The 14,285-nt window shown below is 36.3% G+C and overlaps 1 protein-coding gene across 1 annotated transcript in view; it reads right to left on the reverse strand.

The window, feature by feature from the left end:
• GPCPD1 (glycerophosphocholine phosphodiesterase GDE1 homolog (S. cerevisiae)) overlaps positions 1-14,285 on the reverse strand; it is a 37,638-nt gene that overhangs the window by 18,016 nt on the left and 5,337 nt on the right. The window contains 6 exon segments of the mRNA XM_009572081.1: positions 1-96; positions 1,196-1,442; positions 3,650-3,773; positions 5,067-5,108; positions 6,949-7,024; positions 14,178-14,262. The exon segment at positions 1-96 is cut by the window's left edge and continues 12 nt beyond it. Of these exon segments, the coding sequence (XP_009570376.1) occupies positions 1-96; positions 1,196-1,442; positions 3,650-3,773; positions 5,067-5,108; positions 6,949-7,024; positions 14,178-14,262 (670 nt within the window).

A 14,285-nucleotide genomic window follows, 5' to 3' on the forward strand; every position in this document is an offset into this window, starting at 1 on the left:
CTTTCCAAGTTCTGCAATTGTGGATGACAGGAGGCAGGCAGAACCTACGTGACCCGGGAGCACATCGCCTTGTACTACTTTCTCACCTAAATCTTCCTAAAAACAAAAACAAACAAAAAACCAAAACACCTATTGTTATATGTAGGTGAGAATGCTAAACAAATTCTTCCTTCTCATGGAAACCTTGCTCCTCAGGAAGATATATATAGGCACTGATGTAACAGAAATTTCTTGTGTGTTACAGAAAACATTAATTTCAGGCTACAAATTGTTTAATGTAACAGTGTGTTGCAAGTTATGATCACAAATATGAAATTGTTTATGGAAATTAGGAAATCATGTACATTTGTCTTTGAAAACTCTTAGATTTCATAAGCTTTTCAGATCAAAATTGCATGCGTGGAATATAGTCTGTCTTTTAAAAAGCCCAAGTCATGTTTAGAACAAAGATGAACTGGAATAATATATATGCTTAAAATAACATTATATTCATTTACAGAGAAGGAAGACGGCAACTAGCATGCTGAACAGGTATTTCTTGACCATCATCAGGTTCAGGAACTGTGTAGTCACCTTACAATTATGAATGTAAGTGATGTAAGGGTATTTTTAGACTGAAGAGAGAATGCTTAAAACTTTCTTCTGCATAAAACAGTATGAAGAGACAAAAGTTGTTTTCTTTTAAAAAGGACTTTGAATATTAAAATCTTTCAGAAAAAAAACAGAGTGCAAAATAACAGATGTAGTAGTGAGAATAGGGAAGCACCCGGTTTTAATTTGCACTAGTTAGTTCAGAGAAATCTCTTTGTTTATAACTTAAAAGTCAAGATCAAATAGTTGTAATTTAACTAGTTCATATACACATTGTTCAGATTAAAAAAGGATAAGCAAAACTCATCTCTGGTGAAGGATAAAAATCAAGCCAACCTAACTACATGCAGTACTGCACATAAGATTTGAGTCTTACTTGTACCGACTTCTAAATAAGCAGAAACTGCAAAGCTTTCTGTGCCATACTCACAAAACCTTTCTGCAGAATGTGGCAGTAGCAAATAGTCTCGCAGCTTGTTTACACAAGTCCAAAAGATCAATATCAGGCAATAGCCCTATCCTAATAGTGAAATCTTCATGGTAATTGACTCCTTTAACTCCTGGAGGCAGACTAGGGTTGCTTCTTAGTGGCAAAGGAACATACCTCAAAAAAATCAAATATTAATTCCAAGTTATCAGGCTCCATGGTTTGTATAGTGTATTCTATCCATCGGTCTGGCTGCAAAGCATAGCCACAGTCTGGCTGAGAGTGTCGACATTTATATTCGTTGTTACTTATTAAGGAGAACTCCACAGTGTTTGCCATTTTCTGAGGGACAGTAGGGGATGTTTTCTCTTGGCCCTCTTCGTCATCCTCATCTTCCTCTAGACCTTCTAGAGTCAGTTTTACTCTAGTCAACCAGAAATACAAAACAAATGGTTAAGTCACAGGAGCGTCTTTGGAAATATTGAAGAATTAGAAAGAAGCTTGAGCAGAAGCTCATACAGCGTAAGAATCCTTCTCAACACCACCATCTACAGGACAGCAGTGTACGCAGTGGGCCCTCACAAAAGTCAGAGTTTGCAACTGTTGTCTAAATCTTATTTTAGTCAGGTTTAAGTGTCCAAGTCACTTCCAAAACTGGAACTTGGATAAATGTAAAAACTGTACTAATGGTCTGAGAAGTAGCACTCCACCAAACTAACGATTTGGGTTGCCAAATAGACAGCCTTGCTCCACAGATTGATACCCATAATGCCAAAAGGCTAATGAAAAGCACTGAAAATAGCAGTAATCATCAAGATCAATACCTGAAAGTTGGGGGCTGCTGATAAGCGCATACACAAACTTTAAGTCTCTCTGAACGCTGATAAGGCAGATAAATGTATTCTATTAGACATAAACAAGATAGTCTGAAGTAATTAGTAAGTCCCTTGAGAAATCCTAAATGATCATTTAAAAGTAAACTGAATGCAATTTCTGAAAAATCCTGGACTGAGAAGAATAAGCCTCTCTAAGACTCAGAATTCTTTATTATACAGAGAAAACCTTCCACACAGAATGAATTATGTCAGTGATGGAAGCATATGAGTAATCCAAATCCCTTTCTGAATCATCTAAGCAGCAGATGGGATAAAGAGTTATCATTTAGTTAGATGCCAATTCACTAGTAAAACTGAAGTCGTATCTCAAAGAAACAATTACAATCATAGAAATCCTTTACACTAAGTCCACGTTCTTAATACCCTCATAAAAAAAGAAGTCACAACACAGATGCTCCACAAAGTTGAAAAATGACACTGCCATAGCAAGTGACAGTCACAAAAGCTACTTAACTTTTTAGGCAGAATGTGGAAAACAGAGTATCTAATGAATGCATCCAGCATATCAAGTTTGGATTTCAACCATCTAACTTAGACAAGGATCAGGTGTCAGAAATTGCTCTCTCTCTCTACCTGCTATAACATACAAGGGAAAATTGCAAAGCTCTAGAGGATGTGTCAGGCTCTAGTTAAGGAGGAGAGGTTTTTATACGTCACAACTCTTCCCCCCGCCCTCCTAACACACACACACACACACACACAAAAAGACTGTGAAAGATGCAGAAAACAAGTCTGCATCACACAGTACAACGATATGTGCTGGGATAAAGTTTGGCAACCACAGAGCTCCCCAAAAAACACATGCAGGAAGGAAAGGGGGCAGGGGGGCCAGGGAAGAGAGAGCAAGCCCCAGATCCCAGAAATTCAACAGGGGAAGGAGATCAAACACTCGGGGAAATAGCGCAGTCCTCAAAACATTAGGACTAAGATACCCACTTCTGTCAGTCAATTGTATATTTATAAAAATGCCTGCTTTTTGAGACACCTCTGTAGATAAAAACATCAAACTGATCTAAATAGCAACAGAAGTGATTAAAGAATGCTATTATCTCCACCATCCATGGTGACTGGAAATCTGTAATGCCAGTGGAGAGTTAACCATATATTAAATGGAGAGGGCTGTTTACGTTGATAAGGAGAAAAAGCAGTAAGCAACAAAAAGCCTGGAAGCCCTCTCCCTTTCCTTTCCCCCAACTTCCATTCTACTCTTTTCAAGTTAAGAAAAAAGAACAAAGACAACGACTCTCTGAAAGTAACAGCAGAGAACTACTTAAGAACACTACAGTTCCAGCCAAGAAGCAGGAAATACCAAGACAAGTACGGAATAAGTATTTCTGAAAGACACCCGTTACCTACTGCTTAACTTGTGGTATCACATCTGCTTTATACATACTTAATAGCTTAATAACCATCAGAAATGCAAGAGCTGAAAAGTATTAAGTCAGTAGTGAAACTAGAATAGTTTTGTTTGACTGTTTGTCTTCCTTTGTTGTAACAGAAGTACCTCTTTTAACGCTACATTAATAATAAAATGATGTAACTGAAACACACCACTGATTTAATGTTATCACCATATTTTTACAAAGTGCTTAAATACTTGGAAATTGGCCTGATAGTACATCCCGATTAGCAACCCAAAATTAATTTAAAGGCTACATTAATTAAGTAAAAAAGAATGATTAGTATTGACAATTAACATGAGATAAATTGCAAACTGAGATGAGCAGGCTCATACCTAAACCTTGATGTTTTAAATTTCTTCTTTGATATCACTACAGGTGGTTTCTCAGAATAATGCAGACGTAATCTTATTTCTGTTTGACATGTCAGCCACCCAGCATCCACAGTTTCAATACCATCTATCAAAAATTAAACAAAATAGAAGACACTTTAATAACTTATTTTAGGGAGATCTAGGCAGTTTAATATACAAAATATAAATACAGTTCCTCTGACACCATCTTCCAGACAATCCTCCTTATCACCAACCTTATTCAACAGTATTTCCAGAGCAATTGTTGAGTACATCCTTTCACCTGTCTTTTCTGAACTACCCAGAACAGACAACAGATACTGCAGTTGTTTGCTGGCTTTTAAGGGGATTAAATAGGAACAATGATCCTCACCAGCTTCACATATAAACTGTCTGCAGGAGAGCACTAAGTATTCCAGTGTTAATTTTATTTACAGTATCAAGGGCTAAGTTAAGTCTCCAAAGGCAGACATAACATGCCCTTGTCCTGGGATCCCTCAATACACGGAATAACACTGACAGAAGCTCTGAAGATTCATAAGCAACTTGAGACTCCCTGTTTCTATTGAGGTATAGGTGTCAAATTAGCTCATCATAATCAATGCCAGTAAAGTAGTGCAAGTCTTCAGGACAGGATATAGCAACAGATATAATGGGGAATCAAAGCAAGGAGGAGAATCCTCAACCTCACCATCAGGACAAGGAAAGCCTACAAGCAGGATGGCCAGAAAGCCCAAGCTGCCAGACCAGGTGCTGAAGCAGACCCTGCAGTTTTGAAGAGTTCCTAGCAAAATGTATCATTCGATGAGGATATGAAGAAAAATGGAAAAGCTTTAAGACAAGATGTGTGAGACATGACAAAGAGTTACCTTAGGCAACATAGGATTGAGCATTAAGTGAGAGGTGGGTTAGAATTGCCAGAAGTGAGACATATGCACGCACAAGAACATGAGGTTTGAGCTTATGAGAGGTTTTGGCAGTTTTGTGCCTAACTGAAGAGGCAGATTGTGTACATTTAGTATAAATGATAATATTTTTCTAGGCACGAAGAGTTTTTTCTAAGGCTAGGTTTTAAGGGAAAGCTAACAGTCTATTCTGTATTTCCAAAAATATATGCTCATGATCTAAAGTTTGCAAATTTCAACCTTTAACACCAGCACACCGACAATATTTCAACTCTTCCTAGCAGTCTTTTATTAACATTAGAAGGGATTACAGCCTGAGTGTGAATTCACAAATGCTGGATATAAAAATAACCATATAAGCAGAGAAAACAATCACTTACAGGCAATTTCTGTCAAAACTAACTTAGTATTTCAAATATTTTTCATCTACAAGACTTAAATCTTGTTAAAATTAAATACGTGGTAAAAAGTAAAGGTCAATGTATCTCACTTACTACGGATTCCAAAGTATCCATCATCAATAGTAATTTCATTTTCTAGAATTAAAAGGAGGGGAAAAGAACGAAAGAAATTAATTAGTATTCACATCATAAAGAATCATTGCCAACTTAAATTAATTCTACTTTTCCACTTCACTTTTAAAAAGTATATCTAGTAAAAAAGTAGGAAAACTGAAATAGACAAAGAATAAGCATGTTTATTGCAACCTTCTATAAAGCTTTTTCCCAATTTATGCTTTTTCTTAGTTTCTGCAAGAAAAACCAATCAACACACAAAATGCCCTCAGATATTTTACCTGAAGTAATCTGAACTGAGAAAAGCAAGAAGGTTGCACAATTTCCTAATTTGCTGCAGTATTTTACTGATAATATCTACATCCTACTAGAATCTAAGATGTTTTTCTTGTTAGTGTCAAAGACATTAAAGTTTCTTGCAAACATACAAGAAAACTGTCGTCCTGCACATTTATAGTTAAAGCTTCTAAATCAAGCTAGTCACAATTAAAATGCTTATTCTGCCCATGTGACAGAAACCAACCTAGAATGAAATATTCAAAACACTCATTTCACACTTACTTTTATCCTCACCCTCTCCATAGTTTTAATAACTGAAATCTTAAGGCACTAAGTAAATTCATCAGCATTAACAGAATTGCAGTAGTCTAAACAAACTATACATTTCTCAAAACATAAATCTTAACAAAATTTTGTCTCTACAGCCATTAATCCCATTTTTTTTTCTAAGAATCATCATGGGCCTGCCCTCAATTTTTAATAACCATAGACAACAATTTAGGATCATAATGACCAAGTGCTAACATCCTGGTTTTGCTGCATTTTCTTAAAGACTGCTTATGAAGTATTGAGTATTACTTGGGGGGGATGGGGGGGGAAATCCTAACTGTTTGGAATGAAGTTATCCAAATTTAGAGATATAGTCTAAATGCTAACAGAGGGTAGGCTGCTTCCCTAATCAGTTACTGACAAATACAAAAACATAATCTTGTTACAGGAATAGAAACACTGAACTAAGTCAGTTGAAATTAAAAAAAAAAAAAAGGGGGGGGTGGAACACGACGTGATCATGGTACTACTCATAATTAACAGTTTCTTTGATACCAGCTTCTTTCTAAAAGACATTTTTTCAATGCATCAGAAGGTATTCAATAGACGTAAACTCCAAAGTGTGGAGAAAATAACATTTTTCATATCCTAGGAAAGACAGCGCATAAAACATGCCATCCTACAGCAGCATAAGAGATCTAAATTACAAGCTACATTCAAAGGTTATTTCAGTCACTCTTAAAAAACAAACTTTTCCCCTGTTCAGAAAAGCATTAGGAACTTGTATGCAAGTCTGCATGCCACCTTTCCTTCCAGCAAAATAAATTTCTGCTAAATTGCCAGTAAATAAGCCCATTCATGTTTCTATTTACGTTAATCCATTTACTTAAAGAAGCCTAATTAAGAATTTTTGCTTTAAAATTTTGCTAATGAAGTAGTAGTTAAATAAAACCAGCAGTGACTTCACACCCTCTCCCTCCCCACATTTTCTCTGAAAAAATAATATGGATCCTTAGTCTCAAAGAATTAAACTTACAGAAAATCATTACAATTCCAAATCAATAAAAAAAACAACCCACATAATCTTAAGGATGGCAGCCAAGAATTTCACATCCACTCCATTTTTAAGCCATTTATTTATATAAATATTTTGAGAGTAAGGCCCATGTTGTGCAACGAAAAAGTTTATACCTCCAACATATTAATAAATTTAAGTATTTTAAAACTATAGTTATCAATCCCTCTAAACCAATGTGCAGCATATTAGCAATCTTATGCATATGCCTCAAACAGATGCAGTTGATGCCCATACCTAAAGGGGTAATTGATCGTGGTTGTAGATGAGTCTCCCACGTGTGAACTATGACTTCGCAGGGACCATCGATAGTCTGTAATTTAAAAGTTAAATGTCTGCAATAATTTCTTTTGTTATATCTGATTTTCTACCCATGAAGCTGTTTGGGATGGTTGTGAACTAAACTTACAGATTTAAGAAAGAAAAAGAAGAACGAGAAGAAGAAAGAGAGGGGGACAGAGAGAGAATGAAAGAGAAAGAAAGAAAACAGATCAGGCATGTTTCTTACCCCTGCAACTGCCGATAACGCTATCTGATGCGTCGAGTATACATATGACAAAACTTGTGACAAAGTCTGACAGGGTGGAGAAGTTACACGGAAATATTAAATCTTTAGTGCTTACATCTGCTCTGCTAGACTACTTTAGTTTCCTTCTGATTCAAAAAAAACCAAAGTGTCTCTGAACTCATTAAGTGTGCTTGCTTTTTTCTTAAGATACTACAGCAACAACTTACAAAAAACCGTATCCCACATCTCTAATTCCAAACAGCACTCAGCATCTACTCATGCAGTTAACAGTTGCAGGGGTGGGTTCTCCCTCAAAATTTGCTTGACTAATTTGAATTCTATAAAACACAGTTATTTTAGTTCTGGTACAAAAGAGCAAATTATTTACCATCTAATTAAAACATAAATACTTGGAATTTTGCTGCCTCAGAAGGAAAAAGGTACTGATACAATCCAATCAGCCAGCAGTGAAGCTTCTGCAGTCTATTCCATTTGGAGCAGGATAAATTAGATTCTTTCACCAAAAAATAATTACTGTCCCTCAAAAGACTACATTTGTTGACAAACATAGCCAAGACTCAGATAGATAATCAGAACATTAACTCAATCTCTTCTTTCAGAACAATTTAAATTTGAAATAGCTTTCTAGGTTAAAGCTTTTAGGTAACCACTGGCTAACAACAGAAAGAACATGCCTGATTCCCAGCTCAGTCACCCTGAGAAGTTTCCCTTAACATTGCGTGGTTGTTACTATCAGTCATAAGAACTGTCAAATAGCTGCAGAGTTTGTCATTTTGGTGTTTTGGGCCTAAGTAACTCTTGTTTCCAAAACGAATTGCTACTATTGCCAGAGTCAAATAAGCTTCAATGCCAGCTTGTCCCAGTACTTCAGGTTCTTGTTTAAATAGATTTCAGATCAACTGGGACATCCAGACAAGCTTCAAACTCAGCAATATAATTACACAGTACCATAATGTTTTGTTATCTTACAGCTCACTGAATAAATTCTTTAGCAGCAGATGGGTTTTCTTAACATATATCAAACACATTTAATCTATTATGCTTTTGGATGAATTAACAGCAAACGTCAAATATTAAAAAATGCTCAATAAGATGGGTTTGCTCCGTGAGTCTTAGCTAAAAGCAATTCAATTTTTCCAATAAATTCAGAGGCATCTATACTTAAGTGTCATGTCAGAATAAAATACATATGCTTAAAGTTCTGCTTTAAACACAGAATGCATGTGAATATAAATAAAATAAGATGATATTATTGTTTTCAGTTTATTCCTATTGTAGGGGAGTTTTAATTCCCACTGCTGCCACAATGATCACTCTTATGGACTTCTAGAAAAGTAAATAATGAGAAGCTTCTTCCCCCTTCTTTCACAGCAGATCCACACTTGCACGTCACAGTCTCAGTTTCCAAAGCCAAAACCTGTGTTTGCCAGCAGGGAGCTACCATTTCCTAACACCATGAAGGCCTGCAAGCTCTCCAACAGTGACTCCCATGAACACATACAGAACTTGTAGCTTGGGGAATGCGAGTCTGTCCTAACACGGATTAAGCTGTTTTCTTCAAAAGGTAAGCAAAAGGTTTTCCTTGTAGAAACCCCCAACATATTGTATTAAAATACCAATACCAGTTTATTTCTTACACTACTGTAATTGTACATTTTAATTTTAGGTTCTAAAATGATGAATGAGAGTAACATTATCGCAACAATAAGCTCAACACGCTGGATACATTCAGCAAAATTTCATCCCCTGAAAGGAATACAGTGGGCTGATTACGCGTTTAATCCCAGGAACCCTCAACACTTTCCATACTAAGAAGAGCCAAGCAAAGCTACCTGGAAAAAAAGGGCAACGGATTAGAGAACAGGCACAGACATGACTGAGAGCCCTCTCGCAATCCCTGCTGAGACCATCTTTGTGTTTATAGGCATTTAAATAATGTTTTAATTACATGTAACAGAAGCCATTGTTACAATGAGGTTAAAATACTGACGTCATTTCAGTGGCATATACTGACCACATTTGAACAACAGCCCAGTTCAGATCAGCCTGTGGCAGATGTATATGATGTGTCATCAATATTCATAGTATGCTAACGTTACCTAAAAAGTCAGCCTCTGCTAGGGCAGTCTTAAAAGGGCACCTATCCACATCAAGCATCCCAGTGGGCAGTACACCCAGATTACAGTAAGTGGCACTGTATGGCATGGATCCCTCTCTACTAACACACAGAATTTTTTTTTTTTCAAAGCAAATACATAAAAATTATGTTGCTTGATTTATATTTAGCGGAACATCTGGTGCAGTTTTAAAGCTCTTAAAGGATATTCAAGAATTTTCTAAAAAAAATAAAGTCCTCTTACATTGTCAGAAGCTGGGGTAGTCATTAGACACTTTTGAAATGAAGGGTAAAATGCCTATTAAGCATAATGTTCCAGAGGTTCAAAGCAGTCTGATGCACACTCTGCATGAAGTGCTCGGGTGCTCAGTACAATTAAAAAATGAAAGCACTTCTGTGGATGTTTAAATGATTATTCAGGAAGCCAGTTCCAAAATCCCTGATCCAAGGCAACACAACAGAGTAGGCATTAGGAAAAAAAAATACGATCTTAAAAACACCACACATAACTACCTTTAGCCAACTGCACCTTACTTCCTAAAACTATGTTTCAAGAATATTAATCTAGTTCAAGAACATGAAACAGCTAAAAATTAGACTTAACTGCTGATGCTGGATTTCTGACAAAAATCTCTCTGGATTTCTGTACCATGTAAGAGACAATAATTAAGCACAAAACCAAACAATCAACCAAAGCCATTCAACCATCGTAACTAACTTTGCAAGGCAACAGCACGTATAAGTCACCTGCCAGGAAGTCCTGAGCTAAACAGAGATTTTATAGCTCTAGTATTTCCAATAACAGTTTAACACACAATCTGCTATCTCAGTGCAGTCATGGCAGAGGTGTTCCTTTGTTATTATCAGGTTAACCATGGGTTATTAGTCTAGCAAAAGCTTTTCTAAGGCATTCCGATATTAAAGAAATTACTGAGCCTAGGCCTAAGTTTCACCTTTATTACTATATTCCAGGCACTAAATGGATTTGATCTATTTACATTTTAGAAAAGTAAATTGAAGTCTCATTTGAAACCTCTATAATTAAGCAATATCCTCGTAAGTGTGAAAAATGTTTATCAATCCAGTTTTAAAAGTCCTGCTACATGCACAGATAGCTTAGTTATTTCACTTTCCTTGAAAGAAATAACCCTAAACTTCCATGCTTATTTACTGTTGGAAAAAGAAAGACAGAACATAGCTTAACAGAATAAGGCATGTATTTTCCTTACTAAAGTTTTCAAATATGCATCCTTGTGCTGGTTTTGGCTGGGATAGAGTTAATTTTCTTCATAGGAGCTATTATGGGGCTATGTTTTGGATTTGTGCTGGAAACAGTGTTGATAACACAGGGATGTTTTAGTTACTGCTGAGCAGTGCTTACACAGAGTCAAGGCCTCTTCTGCTTCTCACCCCACCCCACCAGCGAGCAGGCTGGGGCGGCACAAGAAGCTGGGAGGGGACACAGCCAGGACAGCTGACCCCAACTGACCAAAGAGATATTCCATACCATACGATGCCGTGCTCAGCATATAAAGCTGGGGGAAGAAGGAAGGAAGGAGGGGACGTTCGGAGTGATGGCGTTTGTCTTCCCAAGTAACCATTACGCATGATGGAGCCCTGCTTTCCTGGAGATGGCTGAACACTTGCCTGCCGATGGGAAGCAGCGAATGAATTCCTTGTTTTGCTTTGCTTGCGTGCACGGCTTTTGCTTTACCTATTAAACTATCTTTATCTCAAGCCACGAGTTTTCTCACTTTTACCCTTCTGATTCTCTCCCCCATCCCACCAGGGGGAGTGAGCGAGCAGCTGTGTGATGCTTAGTTGCCAGCTGGGGTTAAACCCCAACAATCATGCAAATAATACATATCAAACATACATTCTCCTAAAACATATGATATACACAAGACAAATTCCAGACAAGGGGGTTTTGGTTCTCCCCCTCCCCCTGAACAAACAGAAGGTATATGTAGAATAAAACATGGGAAGATCCTCACAGTAAGGTAACTGATACTGGCCTATGTTTAAGAAGAGAACAAACCTCGAGCAAAATAGTTTAAATTACTGTCTTATTTCATCAAGTGTATGTATTTACTTTTCTTTTAAAATGCTTAAGATGACTTATGTTATCATTTAAATGTTTACAACATAGTAAAAGCTCTTGATATGCAGGAGCCAAGACTTACACCAATTTTATGATAAAATTTTCATTGTCTATACATTCATTTATTTGTATTCCTACAAATATTCTATAAATTTTAATATATCATGTATTAAAAAAATACACTCTATTTACATAACCACAATCTGTTAACACCAAAATGCTTCAGTGCAAACAAACCAAACTTCCCATGACATCATACTATCCTTCAAACAAAATAATTTAACTGAGATCAAATTATGATCTTTTTTTTTTAAAGGGAGGTGAGAAAAATACTTTCTTATTTGTTTTTTTTTTTTTCCAAAATGTGAATTATTACATGTATTGCCACATCTAGTCTGTAGCAATATTTTGGATAATATGCGAACTATCATTTCTCTGTGTAAACGTGTATCACCTCCAGCTTTGCCACCATGTCTATCTCAACCATCTTCAGAGATGCAGTTGATAAAGAAAGGAAGGGAACAGTAACTTCAGCTGGATCTGTCTTCAGCATGATTTACTCAATTATGTGGTGTCAAATTCATATATTCAGACTTTAACATATATTTAAGACTAAACATGTATTTAAGTTATCCCACTACAGGCCATGACACACAAAATTGCACTGATATAAAAAGCTAACAGTGTCTGAAGGATCATATATTGCAAGCCTAGCAAATTTAGGAGATTAATCACATGCAATGCCTAATGAAAAAAACTACTGAAATAAAAATATTCAGAATAATTTAACTTAGCTTTTCCTTATCAGAGTTGTTAACACTGAAGTCCTCCATATATGGCCTCATTTGCACTATACTATGCATTGTATTCCTGTTAAGAATGAAGGGATCCTGCTTTTTTGTTGTTCTTCAAAACATTTAAAAAAAAGAGGAAGAAAACATTGCAGCTGGAATTCTTTTCTTCAAAAGACTGTATGTTATGAGAAATAAAGTCCTGTGCACTTAACAGGTACAGGCTAACCACTGCTAAGTAGATAACCATGTACCTTGGCAATTCACATACTTTCTTTTGTAGGGTGGTTTTATTTTTTCCTCCTTTTTATATATAGTAGTTCTTTATGCTGGTATTCCATAAAATTTATACTTACCTTGGCAGACTCTGCATCACACGGTACATAAAGCGTGCACGATACAGAGCACCTACTTAAAGAAACACACTCACCAATACATATTGTAAACTTTTTCAAATAATAAAACGGAAATTGTGTTCTCTATGAGCACATTTCTGCCAATCTGCTCTCACTAAGTGTGCTTTTTCTAGTGTGCTATTGCTTACATTTTAAACTTATCGGCATTTGCAAAAAATGTAAGAGTCCCATCGGAGCTGATAGGCTGTAAGAACTGACCTACTTTTGGCCTCATTTGACCTCAGAAAAATAAATCTATTATTGGCCTTCCCTTCTTTTGCCTCAGAATAACAATTTAAACATCAGCTTCAGATTAGACTATTTCACATGCTGTAATGAAAAAACAGAATGCAGTCTCCTGTGTTTCATTTAAAATTAGTATCCTTCACTGAGACGATACCTCTGTCAAATATTTTTTTCAGTGAAAGAAAGGCTAGTCCAGCTGACAAAAACTTACAGGCTTGACAGTAATTTAAAATATTTAAAAGATATAGACCAGATGATTCTATAACTCCTTTGCACATTTAGCTACAGTCTTCATAATCCCAATTTCAATGAAGAACTAAAGCCCAGGGTGAATACCTACAGGATATTAATAGAGTAAGAAAGACAGCAAAGACAGCTTTAAATGGGTTATTTCTTACAGTTATTACTTGTTATTAAGAAAAACAGTTAAAGAGTAGCTGCTTATTTTCCCAAATTAGTCCAACTTTTTTCTGGATGCAGTCTCATTCCTAGGCTGAAGAACTTCCCCCTTATCCTGGTATGATTTCTACAGATACACTGCCACATACATTCAACTCACATGCAACTGATACCTGTAAAACACAGGTATCAATACCTGTAAACACACATCTGTGTCTGTCTCTTGGGGTTTCCCCCCGCCCCAGTCATGCAAATACCTATATACAAACCTGGGACAACCTATATACAACCTATATACAAAACACTGGGATGCCCCATTCCTTGTTTTACCTTTTTACTCCAAGAGATTAACATGTGTTAATTATGCAGCACAAAAACTAGTTAATACTTCTCATGCTTCACCAAAAAATCTGCAGTAATTTTAAAAACTGTAGTAGATTAGGCAAATTTAAATACACCTGATCACACTAACCATTTTTCTCCTGCTATCGCTTGCTTCCATGCTAGAGATCCTTGCCCTGCTGAAGTCCATATTCCATTATAAGTGTAGAAGTTGTTATAGCCCCACTATAACTAATGAGAACTTCACTATATCATTTAAGCTTTATAATAATGTCAGGCATTTCACTATCGCTGGAATTTTTAAAACACTAACACTGGTAAAAGAGAGAAGACAATTTAACAAAAATAATTAAAGTTAACAGCATATGGTCATGTGTTTCCAGAAGTGAACTGCTTGTATTTCCACAAGTGTTTTAATGTTTCATATGTTGCAATTTAAGATTTATATCTAAAAACTCAAGTTTAACTCAGAAAATCCTTTTTACTTCAAATAAGAGAATTTTTTACTAAGGATGAGCCAACTTAAAATAGAAAAGGTTGTACATACCTTAGGTTCTAGGAAGTACCCTTTAAAATACCGATACCGAACAGGAACTCCTCTAGGAAGCTCTACAGTAGCTTTCCATAATTGACTGGGGGGGGGGGGGGGGGGGGG

Source organism: Fulmarus glacialis, unplaced genomic scaffold (genome assembly GCF_000690835.1).
Source record: "Fulmarus glacialis isolate BGI_N327 unplaced genomic scaffold, ASM69083v1 scaffold15622, whole genome shotgun sequence".
In the NCBI taxonomy this organism is placed as follows: Eukaryota; Metazoa; Chordata; class Aves; order Procellariiformes; family Procellariidae; genus Fulmarus; species Fulmarus glacialis.